Here is a 20,543-nt window from a genome sequence, read left to right as displayed (position 1 = left end):
ATTGTATTAAATTATATTTGTAGAGTGCCGTTCCGTAATATAGTAGTTGGTTTATTATCACATCAGCTGTTGTTACAGACAGTGGGTTATCTTCTCTTAGATGGTGCTGAGATTAAAACAGATCCACTACCAGATTTTATACCAGAACACATAGAAACCAAATTACCAGGTAGCGACATTTATCATCTCCTAGTCAACCATCTCAATGTGTGCAGTTTTCTCTTGTCAGTTGGTGAAGGAGGCAGGGCCTGACAAGGACAGCTTTCTAGTCGTTCGGATGGTACGAAAAACCGAGGTCCCGTGTACACATTGGTGTGCACGTAAAAGATCCCTTGACAGTTGGAATCCGATATAAAAGAAGGCCGTAGTGCCGCTGTCAGGGCAAAATTTCCCCTCATAGCACACTGTATGGCGTATGCCCATCTTCATTAGCCCAGTTTGGAGCCAAACAGTAGGACTTTAAACTCCATTTCATTTCTTATTTCATTTCATTTCTGTATTTCTGATGTAAAATGTTCTTCTGTGTTTCAGGTCTGATGCCCTACATGTCAACAAGAAATGCCTTGACCTTTTTAGAATGTCTTCAATCGGCCTATTCCTTAGCTTGTGAATTCGACGCTAGACCAGGTCTAAAATTTCTCGTACAGAAAGTCGCAGGTTTAGATGTCGCTGCAAATCTTTACAAACAAGCCGGAGCTAGTATTGTCTATTATGTTCATTCATTGGTGGAAATATGTGCTCATTCAAATAAATTATCTCTGGAGACTACGCAAAATATCTTGGAGACGTTGACATTCTCAGAAAGAGACACGGGAATTATCTCGGATTTGCTTCCAGAGTGGAGAAATTCTAAATTAGGACTTTTAACCAATCCTGATGTGTTTCCATATTTACTGCTGAACGCATGTGATGAGTTATGTCAGACGTATGTGGATATTTTAGTAGATAAAGAAGGAACAGCAAGGTTTGATCGAATGGAAGAACAGCCGCTGTTCTTTCTAATTGCCCAACCTGATGATATGGCTGAAGTGACAGCGAAGAAAACAAAGAGGACGGATTCTATGAAATCTGATAGAGGTGCGAAGAGTTTTATATCTCAGGCGGTAACCGTAGATACTCAAGAAGGTTAGTTTCAAATTTACTTTATTTGAAGACCCACAAAATGAAATGGGGTTTAACACCCTACTGTTCTTTTCTGACTGGGCTAATGAAGCCATACAGTGTGTTATTAGGGAAATTTTGCCCAGACAGCGGCACTACGGCCTACTCTAATATATCAAATTCCAACTACCGTAAAATCCTGATAAACTTTCTTGACCAAAACCGGGAGCAAACCTGCGGCATCCAATCTAATGAGCCATCGTCTAACTCCTTTAGCCACCATGGCTTCCATTTAAGATGCAATATTCAAGTCTTAAATGTCAGTGGTACAATACCCTATGTCTAGTCTTTAGGATGGGAAAAAAAACCCAACAAGATCCTGTGTATACAGCATGCCCATAAAAGAACCATTAACAGTTGGTATTCGGTGAAGAGCGGGCAGAAATTTTCAATTCATTATATAATAAATTAAAGAATCCCCGCTGAACAGTAGCACAACAGACTTAGTAGAAGTGACGATTTTTTAATAATATAACGTTTCGGGTTTAGCTTTAGTCACCCTGCTCAGGGAGTGTTGCCGTCTCTCTTCTCGTATCCAATTCATTATATACTTGTGAATACTAAAGGAAATTGAATTATTTTTGGACTGTTATTCTTTTTAGACGTCCAATTCTCATGATATTGTAGTTTGCAAGGGATACAAAGTCACTCAAATGATAATCAGTATTGTTGGTTTTGGTGTTTAAGATCTGCTTCCACCAAGGGTGATACAGGGTCGTAACTACCTCAGAGCAACGAGTGGGGCGGGAAGTGTTCTCAGGGGTGCTGTAAAATTGACAGACACTGTATATCTAGGGGGTTTTATGGTCGACAATTTTTTCACAGGCCCCCCCCCCCCCCCTCAGTTACGGGCCTGGGGTGATATCGCAGACAATTTGTCTTTTTATTATAATACTATTATCTTAGCACACACGGAGGGGTCTTTCTTGTAGGAGGAAATCAGAGTCATAAGGTTGAGAAGGCGCCCCTGTCTGCAAGTCACATTTTAGCGCATGAAGAATCGAAACCACAACCAAAAGAAAGAGGTGGACGGCCAGCTAGCGCTCGAAGCGCGACACTCTAGACCACTGGGCTATCCCAACCCTCTTGACAATCAGTGACTTAAACTAACTTATATACTGTCTAATTGTAGAAACATCTAGTTACCGTGCCAACAGCCAGGAAGGACAAAGTGAATCTGAAGAAGAAGAAATATTGAATGAGACAGATCAGGCAAAGAGCAAGCGTGAAATAAGAGAAGAAAGCGAAAGTAAAGTTTATACGGTTGCTACGGATAAAACCATTAAATCATTGATGGCAAAATACAAGCAACGTAAACAACAAAATTCCATGCCGTCATTCGTTCGTTTGGTTCAAAGAATGAAGGAAGTGTCACATAAGGAAAAGATTCCGAGACGAGAAGTTGTGGACGAGAAAATCGAAAAACAACAGCAGACGTCAATAATGAAGGTAGGCAGACAATCTGATTAAAATACAGATCTGACTTTCTTTTTGACACCTCAACTGGTTTCATGCATTTGGTTATCTTGTTGCTGTTTTGTTCTTGGGGTGATGTTCTTCAAAGCAGCCTAAAATTCATCCTCAGTATCCCCAGTGGTCTCAATCCGTTCCATTCCACTAACCCTTTGTTGATTGTGCTATTTTTATCAACCAATCCAAAAAATCGTTAAATACATAAAAATGAAATGAAATGGGGTTTAACATCCTACTGTTCTGCTCTGACTGGGCTAATGAAGACGGGCATATGCCATACAGTGTGCTATGAGGGAAATTTTGCCCAGACAGCAGCATTACGGCCTTCTCTTACATCGAATTCTAACTGTCAAGGGATCTTTTACGTGCACGCCAATGTATACATGGGACCTCGGTTTTTCGTCCCATCCGAATGACTAGACAGCTGTCCTTGTCAGACCCTCCATCCTGCATCACTGACAAGGGGGGTAACCTTTCTCAGCTAATGCAGGGATCAAACTCCCGACCTCCAAGCTAGCGAGCCAGTGTCTTACCCACTTAGCCACCGTGACCCCCAAATACATAAAAACATCTTTCCCATTAAAAAAAACATGTCACTTCTTTTTATTAATTTATTTGCAAACTTTCTCATAATCGAGCAAATAAGCCACCATATTGTTGTGAACGTAAACAATGAGGCTAAGACTGGTTTGTATAATGTTTTTATATTGGTTGAATATATGAATACCCCAGGGATACCGAAAGGATGCCTAACTTGGCATTCTAGGTTCTTTGGATAATTCTGCATAGATTTATAGAGTTTGATTTTTGATAAGACGTCACAATTCCATGATGGCTGGGATGAATTCATAGACTATAATTAACGGTTCTTTGTTCAATGTTTGATTGTATTTATTTTACCTTTTGATGGTGTAGGTGGAAACTCAAGAAAATCCTTGAGGTTAAAAAAGAGACTATACCCTTTGTCAAGTTCAAATCTGTGATCGAATCCATTATTTACTGAGATAATTTCAGACTATCATATTGTATATTTTTATTTCGTAAGTCCCTAGATTTTAGCATTTTTATGTACAAGCCATATTTGGATGTATAACAAATCATTATTTTATCTCCTGACCTAATTCCTCTCAAGTTAAGGCCTGCATTCGATAAACAAGACAATCTAAAGCCCACACATAATACAATTCAACCACCTTACCCACCCCCAAGTTAAAAGCCCTTACAATATCTGTTTATGTATTAACTGAGTTAATTGTATTCATCTCCAAAATTATAAACATGAAATATGTTTTTTTTAGGATAGCGAGGCTCACCTTCGATCCTGGTCAGAGATGCTGATCCAGATTCTACAACTATTTCTCCAGATGGATCAACATCGTTTTAAATCTCTGATTCCTGTAACATTTAACAGTAATAACCAGCTAGTCTGTCACTCAGATGATCCAAAACTCAAAAAAACCCTAGCTGCTTGGTTCCATCGGCTCGGTCATCTGTATCACCTAGCTCCTACAAAACGATTAGTCAAATCAGAGGAAGACATGCCCACAACTGTTAACCAATCACAGACAGAGACCGACAGCTCAATTGATCAATTAGAACCAAAGAATGACAGTGCGACTGATATCAGCCAATGAGAATAAAGTGTGAAAGTTTGATAATTGACCAATTGAAATGATGTATGAGAGGTTGATAATTGACCAATGAGATTATAGCTAGGCCAAACCGTAATCAATGGTTAGCCAATCAATAAGCTGAGGTATTCAACAGGGTGTCATTCAGTTTAGATTCGATAAGATAGGTTATGAAACTGTATTGAATTTATGAAATTATATTTTAAAGGTGTAAAGATATATTTTTCTTAAACTGTACAGGCTATAATAAAAAGGTCTTTTAGATTTCTCTTAGATTTTCTAAAAGTAGACCAAAAGTCTTTTAGATTTTCTAAAAGTAGACCAAAAGTCTTTTAGATTTTCTAAAAATAGACCAAAAGTCTTTTAGATTTTCTAAAAGTAGACCGAAAGTCTTTTAGATTTTCTAAAAGTACACCAAAAGTCTTTTAGAATATCTAAAAGTAGACCAAAAGTCTTTTAGATTTTCTTAGACCACATTTAGTTTTGTTTTATTTCAAGCGATGAAATAAATATATTTTAAATTCTTTTAGATTGTGTAAATCATTAGCTAATTAACATTAGGTTACAGTTTTGTTTCATTTATTTTGTTAGATTGTTATACTACATTGTACACTACAAAACAAGGTATTTTAAATTGACTAAAATTAAATCACAATTTCTTATTCTTTCATATCAAGCAATTATAAAATATGATCTCTTTTAGCTAAAAGACATTTTGTTTTATTCCAAGTTATAAAAAATATATGATGTAAGTTCTTTTAGATGGTCTAAAATCAGACCACAATTTTGTTTTGTTTCATTTTAAGCGATAAAATCATATTTGTTATTTATTTTTAGACGTGCATGGCGACACAGTTTCAATTTGAAATATGCTAGAATTTCTTAAAATGTTATGCAAGAGAAATTCTATAATTTATTTTTAAGTTAGTGAATTTATTTTGACAATGTGAAATAATAATTATTTATCTACGCAATATGTATGGACAAATTTTGTTTGGGTATTTTTTCTTGGGCATTATCATGAACAATGATGAAATGTTAACCCTTTTAGCACTTGGATGGACCCCACAAAACTACTGAAGTTGCATCAATAGCTGTGACACTCGCAAGAACTAGTATTACAAGCCTACAACACAGTTTAATGGTTTAACAATCTGATTAAAATACAGATCTATATTTCGTTTTGTGTTTTATACTTTCGATAGCCTTCACTACTTGAAGATCTGACCACCTGTACCGGGAGGTCATACAAGTGGCTTTTGACCCAATGACATCAGACATTTGATTAACCAATTAGCATTGATGTGTATAGTGGATTACCCACAGTTCGATGCACCACACGCCAAAAGCTCGCCAAACAGACCATTTTATTGGCTAGTCCCTCACATCATCCAGAACACGTCAATGATAACAACTCTTCCAGATCCGAGTGTAGTAAAGACAAGTAAAACGAAATTTTGAACTACAAAAAATGAAACGAAATAGGATCTGTGTTTTAATCAAATTGGTCGTTTAATGGCTTGCAGTGGAAATCATAAGGTCTAACATTGAATCCAGTGAAAATAATTCTATTAATAATTAAACTGAAATTAAATAGAATATTTTGTTACAGTTATGTTGTGTAAACTGGGAAATGGTCACGGGCAAGTAGTAAGAAAGAATGATGTTTTTTGTTTGGTTGTGGGCAGTTTAAAGCCTTGCACAATTTGTTTTTAGCTGTCTGCCAAGGAAGAAGTGGTTTCTTTTATTAATATATACTCCTATTTGAAATAATTTATTGAATTAATAATTCCAGTTAAAAGTTATAAGTATTATTTTATGTGCAATATTATTATTTGTTAATTGTTGAAATATTTATATACCATTCCTGAAGAGTCCCCTAGTATTACTGGTTATTTATTTTTATGTTTTTTTGTACTTCTTTTATTGTCATGTGATAATTATCATGTGATTTCTATATATGGTCATGATAATGATATAAAATACCCTTACTCTCCTATGATTTTATGAACTTTTTGTTAGGCAAGGGAATGTACTACCTTGTACATTCAAAGATCTGTACTGTACATTCAGAGGTCTGTACTCTGTTCATTTAAAGAGTATTTCTCTAACTCACCAAGTAATGCATTCCATATTTCATTTTCATTAACTCTGATTTTCATTTTTATTTTATTTTTTTTTATCAGAGCTTGTTTTTTCCCAACCATGACACTGTCTATTTGTTGATGAAATATTTTCACCAATAAAACTGGACTGGACTTTTTCTAGTTACAGTTATACCAACAGTTTGTTTCAATGTTTTGTTTTTTGATTGTTTACACTTCTTCATCTAGACCAACAAGGTACATAATCGAAAGATCCCATAATTATATATTGTATACTTAGATTATGTAAATATTGATTGAATAAATATTGTTAGAAATAAAAATCTATCAACACAGAAAATTCCGCAAAATCAATAATGCTTTATCCAGACCGCCTGAAAATACATTGATGTCATTTTGTGACAATCATGTCTATGCAAAATAGAGGACACTTTCTAAAAATAAAGTTATGCTTGGAAGTTCAGTTATTAATATTTTCTTTACCATTCTTCATTTCCTTCATTTCCTTCACTAGACTAGTTTGTTCTAGGACACAAAATAATTAGAATGGTCTGGGTTAGGACACGAAATTATTAAGGTTGGTCTGAGCTAGGTCTAGAAATTAATTAGCCTGGTTTGGACTAGGACTAGAACTTAATTGTCCCCCGCCTTTCGAAGAAAGCAGGGGACTATTAAAATGGGTTCGTCCGTCTGTCTGTCCGTCCGTCTGTCCGTCCGTCTGTCTGTCCGTCACACTTTTTGGGACACAATAACTCTCTTCCTAATTGAGCTAGAATGTTCAAACTTGGTGTATGTGTTTATTAGGTCAATGCCTTGATGGAGTTCGAAGATGAGCATTTTCCGCTTAGGGTAAGCAGAGATAAGCAATTTGATTGGTTGATGCTTTGGGACATGATAACTCTCTTCCTAATTGGGCTAGAATGTTCAAACTTGGTGTATGTGTTGATTAGGTCAATGCCTTGATGGAGTTCGAAGATGAGCATTTTCCGCTTAGGGTAAGCAGAGATAAGCAATTTGATTGGTTGATGCTTTGGGACACGATAACTTTTAATTGAGCTAGAATGTTCAAACTTGGTGTATGTGTTTATTAGGTCAATGCCTTGATGGAGTTCGAAGATGAGCATTTTCCGCTTAGGGTAAGCAGAGATAAGCAATTTGATTGGTTGATACTTTGGGGCACGATAACTCTCTTCCTAATTGAGCTAGAATGTTCAAACTTGGTGTATGTGTTGATTAGGTCAATGCCTTGATGGAGTTCGAAGATGAGCATTTTCCGCTTAGGGTAAGCAGAGATAAGCAATTTGATTGGTTGATGCTTTGGGACACGATAACTTTAGTTCTAATTAAGTGAGATTGATGAAACTTGGTGTATAGATTTATTATATGAATACCTTAACTAAGTTCGATAATGAACATTTTTTGCTGAGGGTAAGCAGAGTGATAAGCAATTTGATTGGTAGAAACTTTGGAACACAATAACTCTCCTTCTAATTGAGGTAGAATGTTCAAACTTGGCATAGGTGTCTATTAGGTGAATGTTTAAACTTGATGTATATGTAGATGTTCATTAGGTGAATGTCTTGACTGAGTTCAATAATTAACATTTCGAGCTGAAGCTAAGCAGAGCTAATCGATTTCATTTGTCGATGGTTTGGGACAAGATAATCTTGATTCTATCTGATAGAGAGTGATGAAACTTAGTGAAAAAAATAAATGTGCGATTAATTAATATGTGTCATCTATTTATTTTGCAATTTCGGCGGGGGACATCAGCCTCACTGTTGGCTTGTTTATGTTTGTTTTGGCGAAGACTAGAAAATAATTAGGTTGGTTTGGGCTAGGACTAGAAAATAATTAGGTTGGTTTAGGCTAGAACTAAAAATTAATTAGGTTGGTCTGGGCTAGGTCTAAAAATTAACTAGGTTGGTCTGGGCTAGGTCTAGAAAATAATTAGGTTGGTTCGGGCTAGGACTAGAAAATAATTAGGTTGGTTTAGGCTAGGCCTAAAAATTAATTAGGTTGGTCTGGGCTAGGTCTAAAAATTAATTAGGTTGGTCTGGGCTGGGCCTAAAAATAATTAGCCTGGTCTGGGCTATGACTAGAACTTAATTTATATTTGTCTTGGTTAAGACACGAAAATAATTATGTTGGTTGGGCTAGGTCTAGATATTTATTAGGTCGGTCTGGGATAGGACAAGAACTTAATTAATTTGGTCTGGACAAGAACTTAATTAATTTGGTCTGGGCTAGAAATTAAGTTTGTCTGGGCTAGGACTAGTACTTAATTAAGTTTGTCTGAGCTAAGACTAGAATATAATTAGGTTGGTCTGGACTAGGACTAGAACTTAATTAATTTGATCTGGGCTAGAACTTATTTAAGTTTGTCTGGTTAAAGAATACAACATAATAAGGTTGGTCTGGCCTAGGTCTAGTACTTAATTAAGTTTGTCTGGGTTAAAACTACAACATAATAAGGTTGGTCTGGCCTAGGACTAGAACTTAATTAATTTGGTCTGGGCTAAGACTAGAATATAATTAAATTGGTCTTGTCCAAGACTAGAAAGTAACAGTTAATATTTGAAGTTCTGTTTGTGTTCAAGTTAGTTGTTATTGTATTATAACATATACATTTCTTACTGCCAAATATACATGTTACGGTTCAAATAAATTTTATCGTTTTTATTTTTACTTTTTATGCAGTTTTTGCAGTCATCTGGCATTTATTACCTGAACTCATACCCTTACATTTCCCGTTTTATGTTTCCTCAAATCTCTCCCACATTTTCTATCTTTCTGGTTTGGTTATACTCAATGAAAATCAAGCATTTGACTCCATAGCAACCAAACCCCTGAGTGGCATTTCAAATATGTTCAACTTTGTAACATTAAATAATTGATGTGTTATTGATCCGATGCATTTAAAATAATTGATGTAAGTTTATGTAATGTATTAATATTATTGTACTGTATTATTATTATACAGTTCCAGCTGTATTTATTTATATTTGTTATATGGATGTGGATCTCTATATTAAATATATCTTCTGTTAAAAATATTGCTTCGTTGCTTTTCATATAAAGGATGGGGATGCGGTAGTCTAGGACTCTTAAAGGAACTAAATCGCTAACATTTGGGACCTAGAAATTGACACAAGTGGGTCGCAACTCATATAATACTGTAATATGAATGTATATAAACTGATATATATTCAATGGTTTCCGTTTTTACTCTAATTTCAAATCAGTTATGTTCCGCGAAATAAGCCCGGAGTCTCAATCGAATGCAAATTTCTAGCGCCTGGTTATTCCAGTCTACATACGCCGTTTGGTTTGGTGCAATATGTCTAGCCTCGTTCCTCGAGTCTCTTGCTAGAACTGGGGCTGAAACGCATTATGGTACACGATTCGTGTACCAATGGCAAAATGTTTATTTTGTCTTAAATATTAGATATCAGAAGCCCATCTTTTCCCGGTAAGATCACAGCATCAATGTTGATTTAAATTGACAAATAATTTGTGTTTTCAATGTTGAAGATTTTGGATGATATTGAGTTAGAGACTTAGCTACTTTAAGACTAGAATGTCTCCTGTTTGAAATGAGGCCTGGGCCAAGAAGAATCTCATGTTATTTCAAGCTCAATTCCTACCTAAAATGTTGCTTTGTCAGATGAGATGGGATTGGATTAAATGTCTCCTGTTCGAATTGAGGCGTGGGCCAAGAACAATCTCGTGTTATTTCAAGCCCAATTCCTACTAGAAGTGCTGCCTTGTCAGATGGGATGGGATTGGATTCAATGGGATTGCCAGCAGTTGTAATTCGAATAGGAGAAGGCAGAAAATCAGCTATCCGAGCACAATTTACGGTCAGATCAATATATTAAGGCCACCTGCCGCGTTCGTCAAGGTTAGAGGGTTAGGGCACGTGATTGTTGCCGAAGATTGTAGGTTTGGGCAAGGGCTAGATCTGTAGTTAGGGTTATCGCTATCTCTGTTAACATCTCGTTACCATGACGAAATCTGCAGGTAACCATAATATTTAGATCTAACACAGCCCTTTACAAAAAAATATTGTAACAAACCGCCGTAAGAATGTTAATTTTGTTTATTCTAAATATTTCATAAAGGTCTCAGAGTATCGGCTGCCAGCAAGGTTCGTATTTTAAACAGGGCCGGGTTAAGCTTTGTCTGCGATATCACCTCGGTGGAAGCGGACGTAAAATAAAACTAACTAACAACAAGCTTGTATGGGGTTCCTGGCTGAAGATTTCACCGGGGCCCTTGGATCAACAGTCATTGTCCGTCGCACCTACTATAGGTATTAGGTACACTATTCTGGGGGCCTGTCGGCCTGGCTGTAGCCCAGCCACCCCCTCTTCCCTCCCACCTAATCTGGCTCTGACTTTAGCTGATCGGACATCTTATTAATGAATTATTGGGAATTTCACATTTTAACAACGGCAGCATATAAATTAACAAGATTTTAGAATAAATATAATTCAAGTCTCGGATCCTCCTTTGAGGGATTGTACATAGCATGCAAACCACAATATTGTGAACGATGAATCTCTAACTAGGAATATCAGTTTATATGGTTCAATTCCATTCACTAGTTACAAAGATACGATGAATTGAAAATTTGCCGGGATTCGAATCCTTTGAAGACAATATGAACGGGATATGATCACCTATATAATCTTACCTAAAATGGTACTCCTCATAATCCCATGGAATTCAAGTCGGGATATTATCTACTATTGAGATTTGATTTTGTGTTTTAATTAAATATCAAATAATCAATCTGGATTAGAGTGGATTAATTGCTAAAATTAGACGTACAAAAGTTTAAATATATGTATACAAATGTAAATGACTACCAGAAGATTTAAATATTTATACAAATAAAAAGGAATGATACAATCACAGATTAATATTTTAATATATTTTATGTACAAATTTATCACAGATATGTTGCTATATGAGCTAAAATTGTGGATGGTTGAAATATTTCCTAAACAGCGTTTTCATGTTTGCTGTTGTATTACTGAAAACTCTACAATCTTCAATCAGTTACGTTTTAAGCCACGAACAAAGGCCTTTACAAGTCCGACGCATGGTAGTCGAGTCTATTATCTTCATTATAGATCGACCAAAATTTATAAGATTATTTTCACTATGGACCGGTTTCAATGTATAAGATCGTTCTCACTATAGATCGGCCTCAACTTCTAAGATCGTTCTCACTATAGATCGGCCTCAATTTCTAAGATCGTTCTCACTATAGATCGGCCTCAATTTCTAAGATCGTTCTCACTATAGATCGGCCCTCAATTTCTAAGATCGTTCTCACTATAGATCGGCCCTCAATTTCTAAGATCGTTCTCACTATAAATCGGCCCTCAATTTCTAAGATTATTTTCACAAAAGACTGATCTTAAGGAATGTTTTCACTACAGATCAACCACAATTTATATAAGATCGTTCTCGTTACGGCCTTAATTTATACCATTATTTTCACTATAGTTCGGCCTCAATACTGAAGATTATTTTCACTCTTATAAAGATTATTTTCAATATAAATTGGAATATACAGGTCACAATTCTTCTGCTTATTACTGAGAAGCCTAGTCGAAACGTTGCTTGATAACGACTAGAGAGGCCTAGTTGAAACGTTGCTTGATAACGACTAGAGAGGCCTAGTTGAAACGTTGCTCAGAAATAAGCAGATGTATTCCACAGAATTGTGACCTGTATATTTTCAATATATATTCTTCAAAAAAAAAGTAGGGGATATTCAGAAACAATACAAACCTGCCGAAATGCACTGCTGTTTTTATTAGAGGTAACCAGTGAATGTTGATAACAGGCCAATTTAATTGCCTACACATGAACATAAACAGTTCATATGGGCGGCTTATCTGGCGGCCCCATTACACTCGCAAAGAGATACACTGTCAAAAGTGAAAATGGACGTTTTTGATTTTTGTCTTAATAATGAGTAATTGCTCCATCAATCCTCAGACATTCAGCAATTCGTCGTGGCATGCTCCTAATCAACCATCCAATCACGATTGGGGGCAATCTGACCCACTCCTCTTACAGTGCCAAGGCCAATTCTTGCAGTGTTGTTGGTTGACGTTGACGAATACGTCTCCCGATCAAATTAAAAGTAACACACTGAAGCAAAGATACGCTAAACAGTAAATCTTATGCAAGAACCGATAGGAAAGCAAACATGGATAAAATAAACCAGCAAGCGGCAGTTTTCATCAACCCTTCCTTGAAGTGTCAAATTTGACAATGAACCCCTCCCACGTGTATGGCGCTATTGCGTGTCGCACATGCAGCTCAGTGGTTCTGTTGGGGCGATAAGTTCTTCATCTGTGAACATACTCTCAAAGCATGCCAAGTGTCCATGACTATTTATCATATCACAACCTGCATAGGTATTTGCATTTCAATATCCCCTACTTTTTTTGAAGAGTATAGATCGACCGCAGTTTATAAGATTATTTCCACTATAGTTTGACCTCAATGTATAATATTATTTTCACTATGGGTTGAAGTCAAGAAAATGTTCACTATATAAATCAACCTTATCAGAAAAGTTTCAATAAAGATTGGCCTCAATTGACAATTTTCAAAATCGATTAACCGCAATTTTTAAAGGGACAATAACACTCTTGCTGGCTTGACAGGTCCAGAAAATAAAAAAAATAGCCTTATTCTAAGTACTAGATGTGTTAGTGTCCTACCTGTTGTGTAAATTATCCATTAAATGCTATTTTACTCGTCCAAAGGGTTCATAAATATTTTTTAAATCCAAGTCTCATTTGAAAAGCTTTACGTCAGGCTTTTCAAATCATTTAGTTGAATTTTTCCAATTTTTTAAATTAGGTGTGTTAAGATGAAATTTGTATCATCAATTAATTGGAATATTGTAAAATAGTACAATTTGTTGACCAGAATAAAGATTGGGACATATTATTCAGTTACAACAAGAGTGGTATTGAGCCTTTAAGTAAATTTTCAATATAGATTATCCGCAATTTTTATGACTATTTTCACTATATAGATCGCCTTCAGTTTGTAAGATTAATATCACTACATCAATTTGCAATACAGATTCTGAAATATTGACATAAAAAAAGCACAAAATTTTCAGGAACCATAACATAGGGACTACGGTATTGGAAGCGCTTACTGGCAAGAACATGAACGTTTTTATGGATGCGAGTCTTCTTGCGTAAAACCTGTAAATTAGCAATAAAATAAGTTCCTTTGCGTATATATTTTACATTCATTCAACAGACATGTCTGCTTCATAGACATTAGGCCTGCATAACCCCTGTTTCATTGGTTACATTAACCACATCCACATAACAAAGTTGAACAATCAGTCCACTTTTTGGTGGTGTTAAACATTACAAAATAGAAGTTCGCGACAGGTGAATTGTCCGTATGCAAAATTTTAAATGACATCCCCAACATGTCTAACAATAGATTCTCGTTAGGTTATATTGTCATGGTTGATCGCATCCAATCGAACCCAAAGATTGTTACTGCAAGGTTTAATAATAGAACTTGTCTGGATTGCTACTCATGAAGATGGTCTGTATGTTTACTGCACTTAAAACATGTTGTCTTCCAAATGAACAGTTTAAACATAGACATGGACCAGTTCTGTAAAACGATGAACATTTCCTTTCCAGTATTCGTGATATTGTGTCAACTTTCCTGCGTCAATCATCTTATCAATGTCCGCTTCACGGATCGCTCGTTCCATCTCCTCCGAGGGTCGGTATTCCCATAATCTGAGAATCGGACGATCATTGGTAAAATGGCATATTAAAACGGTTAAACGTAGCTCATTTGGTGACGCCAATCCGTTTTGAATAGCCATACATTTCGCTAAGCACAATTCGGCAATATCAAGGGGTCTAGGGGTTGAAAGTCCCGTTGACTTAATGTTCATCACGTGTAATTTTCCTTTCCTCCGACATAATGCATCAATTTGACCCGATAATACGCGCACCATATTTGAAACTTTGACATGCGCAGTTAGTTGAATAGCGAGAGCCTCAAATGAATCAAACCAAGTTTCTATTTTCCTCGCGAACAGACGACACAAATACCCACAGAACGACGCTGCTGCGTCCTCTTCTTTGGTAAACGTAAGATAATGAAACGCATCAAGAGCACCACGAGAATGCAGCTGACTCAACATGGCCGAATGGAATTGCTGACCTTGGATTTCGGCGGGAATATGTAGGAGGAAGTATAGATATTTTTCACGTGTTCTGTCATGTTTGTCTAAATCTAATCTACAAGCCTCGCGACGTGTTATGAAGAATTCCCATCTGTGTTGTTTCTCTTTACTATACGTGTTGTACATCAGGTTTTCACCAACCGCTTCTACCGCTATAAATATCTTCATGGTCGCCATATCATAAACACGTGACAGTTTCTCCAGTCGGCGTTTCAACTCGCCTTCATAGAAATCTGCATACACTAATGACACCATTTTAAATCGTTATTCTGAAGAAAAACCAAAGAAAGAAAATATTAATCAAGATGTTGTATACTGTATACGTGTCACTGCATACGTGTATTCGATTTTAGATGCATTATATCAAATGAATTATTATTATCGGTTCTATCTAAATATTCATTCTGTAATGACAGAAATTAGTAATAAAAAAGACAGTTCTTTAGATTTCAAAAATGCTACGTATAATTAAAGGGTGTTGCACGGTAAATTCAAGACAATAAGTCAGGTTTCCGGTTTTTAAACATTTACTTTCAGCGCTGGGGTGCGCTTTTTCAACGTTATAATTACGTAGGTATGTTTGCAGGGGCGAATTAGAAATAGAGAAATGAAATGAAATGAAATGGGGTTTAACGTCCTACTGTTTTGCTCCGAACTGGGCTAATGAAGACGGGCATACGCCATACAGTGTGCTATGAGGGTAATTTTGCCCGGACAGCGGCACTACGGCCTACTCTTATATCGAATTCCAACTGTCAAGGGATCTTTTACGTGCACGCCAATGTGTACACTGGACCTCGGTTTTTCGTCTCATCCGAACGACTAGACAGATGTCCTTGTCAGGCCCTCCGTCCTGCATCACTGACAAGGGGGAACCACGCCGGAAAATCTGGATGAACTTTCTCGGCCAATGCAGGGATCGAACACCCGACCTCCAGGCTAGCGAGCCAGCGCCTAACCCACTTAGCCACCGTGATCCCCCTAGAAATAGAGATGTTACTCTGCATTTTTCTTATGAATTAAGAAAATATGGATAACAAAATGAATATGGTTTCAAACAAGATTGTTTTCAATTATATTTTTAACATCATGGTGACGTAGTAGTGATGTATGATGGATTGTACATCTGTTTAACGATTTACAATTAGGATTTAAAAAATATTGTCAATTCATAGATCGAAATTTCCAGGAAAGCCATTATAACTAGTAATATATTGCAATTCTTCACAAGTTTTCTTCTCTGATATAGTCCTCGTAGCATTTATTCACAGAAAGTTTCGTAGGGCGTGATAATAACGTTATAATTACGTCGCTATGATTGCTGGGTAGCGAGACTATATACGGGAATTGGTATTGAATACAGTTTATTGACACAGAATGTATAGGTATAATATATTCAATATCACACATAGAGCTGATTTCTAACGTAGATATAGGTATAATAATAATATATTTAATTTCTATAACAAGCCTCTATTGATAATACAATCTATTGTTGGTACACACTGTTCAAAGACTTACATATTTCTATAGACATCGGGTAGGTGGGTAAAGACTATACTGTTATTCAAGATAACGGGTTATCGTATTTTTATAGTAGGCCCATTTATGAGATTTAATTTTAGCACCTTCGATCACGAACGGTAAAAAAAGTTGTTCTTCTAGATTTTTAGTAAGTTTATCGGGTTTTTATTTGTGTGTATGGTGTTGGGAGTGTTAATATTCGATTATTATTAAGTCGAGAGGGGCTCACTAGTCTGCCGCTATAAGAAATGCTATAAATATGGGTATCAATAACCCTAACCCTAACCCTAATAATAGATATGGTGGACTAATGAACCCGTGGAAAAGCGAGCATTCCCCATTAAATCCATAGGTCTATCTCAGTTGGTGGGGCTGAGGCTATTTGCCCGAAAATTTTCTGTCACCCGAATTTTCAGAATGAATCATTCATTAGCTAAAACGAGTTTTCCACAAAGCCGTGGTAGTTGTTTATTTTTAATTAATTACACAACAATATAAATTTACAATAATATGTTAAACCAACAAAAAAAAACAACTTAAAAGTTCCCCATTCTTTGATGTTTCTGCCCGAAAAACTGCATGAAAATGGATGACTCTTACGCTCAAATATATTTATTAGACACTATCAATCACTTTCAACGAGACAATAAATGTAATCAAGTTTGTATCATATATAAATCATCTCTATATTCATACGATTATCGAAAATGGAGTCGCGGTGACTCAGTGAGTAAGACTTGGGTCTCTGGTTCGCTCGTGATGTTAGCCGAGAAAGTTCTTCGGAACTTTCCGGCGCGGTTTCCCCTTGTCAGTGGTGCACTACGGGGGGGGGGGGGGCTAGTCGTTCGGATAGGACGGCATAACCGAGGACCCGTGTACACATTGGTGTGGTGTACTTAGAGGCTACTATACATGTATATTGACAGTAGAAATTCGAAATAAGAGTAGGCCGTAGCGCCGCTGTCCGGCGGGCAAAATATCCGCCATAGCATGCCCGTCTTCATTAGCCCGGTCAGTGCAGAAAAAGGGAAGTTAAACCGGATTTCATTTATTTCTGCTGGGGCAATCTCTATATGGTATTCCATTTTTGTTTTAAAAAATTAAGCCTCACATTGGATCTAAACATTAAGTCTACGTGGTCCATTTATATCACATTATAATGCCTGTTCGAGAGAGTGACCGATACAAAAATGGAATGGAATTTAATGAAGCCGGGTGTATGGGAAACGCTCTTCCCTTTCCAAGTCTGAGCAGAACCGTAGGACGTTAATCCCCATTTCCTTTCACCCCTTTTCCAAGCCCTCCGTCCTGTGCCACTGAATAAGGGGAAAGCAGACAGAAATTTTCTCGACCAACACTTGGATCAAATCAGGGACCTCCTGATTATTTCTCGCATATAATAATTTTTGTTTTTCTGTGGAGACAAATGTGACTTATATTTGGATAGACACCAATCTGATTAAAACACAGATCCTATTTCGTTTCGTTTTATAGTTCAAAATTTCGTCTTACTCATAGTGTAGGCCATCGAAAGTATAAAAAATAACGAAACGAAATATAGATCTGCATTTTAATCCGATTGGATAGACACGGAATGTTGAAGACTGGGTCTCTTTGCTTATAACATATAGAACTTATTGGAAAAAAAAGTGGCCAACATATCAGTCGACCAAACAATTATTACAGTTGTCATCTATATCAATTAATCAATCAATAAACCAAAATCGATCTTTCCTGTTACTGAATCGATTATCGATTATTTCTGAATTGCCCGAAAAATGCAAACGACATTTAGCGATAATAAGTCATGGGGTTGTATAGATGTATTATTAACATCTGAAAACGCCTATAGAGGGCAGACATTTATGAATTATATATATATTATATATTTAGTCGACATGGGTGTGTGGACGATCCAACTACATTGTAATGTATTTTGATATTTGTGGACGACTTAACATGACTTTTCGTGTGGACGGGTTTGCTTGAGTACGAGTTAACTGGCATTCATATTATACACTTAATATATTACAGTTTACAGTAATTATTCATCGCAATTTTTATCACTTCGTTTTGTTGCTTTATTTCGGACAAAAATAAAGACTTCTACTTAAAATGGTGTATTGAAGAGAGAGAGTGAGAGAGAGAGAGAGGGGGAGAGAGAGAGAGAGAAAGAGAGGTTAACGTCCACTTGACACAAACTAGGTAATTTCGGGACTAACATATGGTTCAATTTTATTTCGATAATTCGCTTGCGCATAGGGGTCTCTAGCAGTGGTAGGAAACTGAGGGACTCGGAGAAATCCCACGAGATTGGACAGGCGACCCAAATATTTGTCACGTACAACTGGGGGAATCGAAACCACGACGGGTGACTCAATGACAAACCTTACGATGTCGCGCGCACGCACTAACCATTCGGTCACCCCCAGCCTCAGATGTTGTAAAAAATAAAAAGAATAATTTGTAAATATTAGTAATTATACTGAAAGGTAGAAATCACATGGTGTTGATGAATTTATATAAGCTTCGACTTGGCTTCAAATCCATTATATTGGTATTGTATATGTACGTGGTGCTCGAAATCAAAATAATATGTTTAAGCCAAGTATAGTCTGCCCCCACGACACCTACCCCTTAAATAACAACACTTTATAAACTTACAATTATATCTGCATTTTACTTACAATTATTTCCTTGTACTGAAAATATTATAAATATATTTCAGATTTTCTGTCTGTTTATTTCTAATCCATATTATTTTCTATAACAAACAATACATACTGTCCTTCCTTTTCTAACCACAGTTTGTTTTCACCAAGTTTCAACATGAATTAGGACTATCTCGTAACCACTGCTTTTGAAAAAATCTTAGCTTCAACCCAATCCTTGTCTCGTATTCTTAAATATCCATAATAATTCGCATAAATAAATAATATTCCACTTCACAATCAACTACGTTATTCAGTTTGAAAGTTGATATTTCTGTGGTATATCAGTTATACCCCAGTTGTTACGGGGCAGTTATTGACAATAGTCCACGGTTACTATACACCTCGATTATTTAGTCCTTCAAACGAATACATAATAAACGGTAATTATGTAGTCTTGATTAAAATGGTATCGATAATTAATCGTTTATAGGTAACAAATATATAAATCATAGTCACGATCGATCTGTCTGACAAGATAACAAAACTATCAATAAAATAATTATTTTTAGCTTATCTCGATCAAAAGGTCTCTAGATAATCACGTGAAATCCTGTTCGGTATTTCACCTAGCCTAATCCCTCTATGTCTACAAGGTGTATAACAGGGTAAACGTTAATCCCCTTTATCTGTAGTCGTGGCCTAATCTTTAATCCGCACATGGGTGTATTAAACACAATATTGACTAATAAAGTAGTGTATTTTAGAGGTTATAGAAAACATGAGACAATACCAGCCAATTCTGGAAATGAAATGGGAAATGCTAATTGTAGGCCGGTTAGGGAGGTTCGGGAATTTCCCGAGGAATCCCTATCTGGGGATTAGCTCAAATCAAACAAAACACTGCGGGGAGTATGGGGAATTTCAGGAGTCCACAATGGTCGCTTTATATAAATGAGTAATGGGGGCAAAAGGTAAACATAATCCAATTAGCACCGGCCTACAATTAGCATCCAAATGAAATGGAGGATTAACCAACTTGGTTAATGATGAATACCGACATATGCAGTGTTCTATCTGAGAAATATTGTTTTAATGACATTTAGTAACTGAACTAGAGTATACAGGTGATAATTCTATGAAATACAATTACTGCTTATTACTTGATAATGAATAGAGAAGCCTAGTTGAAACGTCGCTCAGTAATAAGCAGTAATTATTGTATACCATAGAATTGCGAACTGTTTATATACTGAGAAATTTTGTCTGGACAGCGGCGTTTCCGCTTACCCTTTTTCGAATTCCAACCGCCACAGTTTGTTTTATGTTCATGCGAACATGTACACGAGACCTAAATAAATCAGTAATTGTTCTTCCATAAGTATATTGCTCTATCCAGTTACTAAATGGCGAAATGCCTCAAAAAGATCAGCTTGTTTTTCGTACCATACGAACGACTAGAGACTGTTCCTAGTCAGGCACACCACTGACAAGCGGAAAATTTCGAGGAACTTTCTCGGCTAACATCAGGATCGAACTCCGGATCTGCTGGTTCGGGAGCCAGCGTCTTACGCAAAAAGCCACTGTGGCTCTCAGGCAATACTGGCATTGCTAGTCAACACATCAGCACCGAATTATGTCAAAGTGGATTCATAGCTGTTAACGGCGTGGTCATACAACAGGACAGCAACCCGAGCTACACCAGACCAAACAAACAGTATCAGATAGTACA

General features: G+C 36.5%; 2 protein-coding genes across 2 annotated transcripts in view; one reads left to right on the top strand and one right to left on the bottom strand.

Moving 5' to 3' along the window:
• LOC126809876 (brefeldin A-inhibited guanine nucleotide-exchange protein 3) overlaps positions 1 to 8,155 on the top strand; it is a 32,973-nt gene extending 24,818 nt beyond the window's left edge. Inside the window, exons 26-29 of the mRNA XM_056098711.1 lie at positions 24 to 169; positions 532 to 1,125; positions 2,294 to 2,610; positions 3,933 to 8,155. Coding sequence (XP_055954686.1) covers positions 24 to 169; positions 532 to 1,125; positions 2,294 to 2,610; positions 3,933 to 4,268 — 1,393 coding nt within the window. The 3' untranslated portion in view covers positions 4,269 to 8,155. The remainder of the gene's footprint in view (positions 1 to 23; positions 170 to 531; positions 1,126 to 2,293; positions 2,611 to 3,932) is intronic.
• Positions 8,156 to 11,247: 3,092 nt separating this feature from the next.
• Positions 11,248 to 19,201, bottom strand: LOC126809891 (uncharacterized). Its single transcript, XM_050534758.2, has 2 exons — positions 18,848 to 19,201; positions 11,248 to 14,905 (listed from the first exon to the last, which is right to left on the bottom strand). Exon 2 carries the CDS (start codon positions 14,889 to 14,891, stop codon positions 14,028 to 14,030), a length of 864 nt encoding a protein of 287 aa, XP_050390715.1. The 5' UTR covers positions 14,892 to 14,905; positions 18,848 to 19,201; the 3' UTR covers positions 11,248 to 14,027.
• Positions 19,202 to 20,543: the final 1,342 nt, after the last annotated feature.

Source organism: Patella vulgata, chromosome 2 (assembly GCF_932274485.2).
Source record: "Patella vulgata chromosome 2, xgPatVulg1.2, whole genome shotgun sequence".
NCBI lineage: Eukaryota > Metazoa > Mollusca > Gastropoda > Patellidae > Patella > Patella vulgata.
This window is presented reverse-complemented; position numbering and strand designations above follow the sequence as displayed.

Bases quoted from the DNA above. Each gene is read 5' to 3' on its own strand.
- LOC126809891 (XM_050534758.2), bottom strand. From the start codon at position 14,891: ATGGTGTCATTAGTGTATGCAGATTTCTATGAAGGCGAGTTGAAACGC.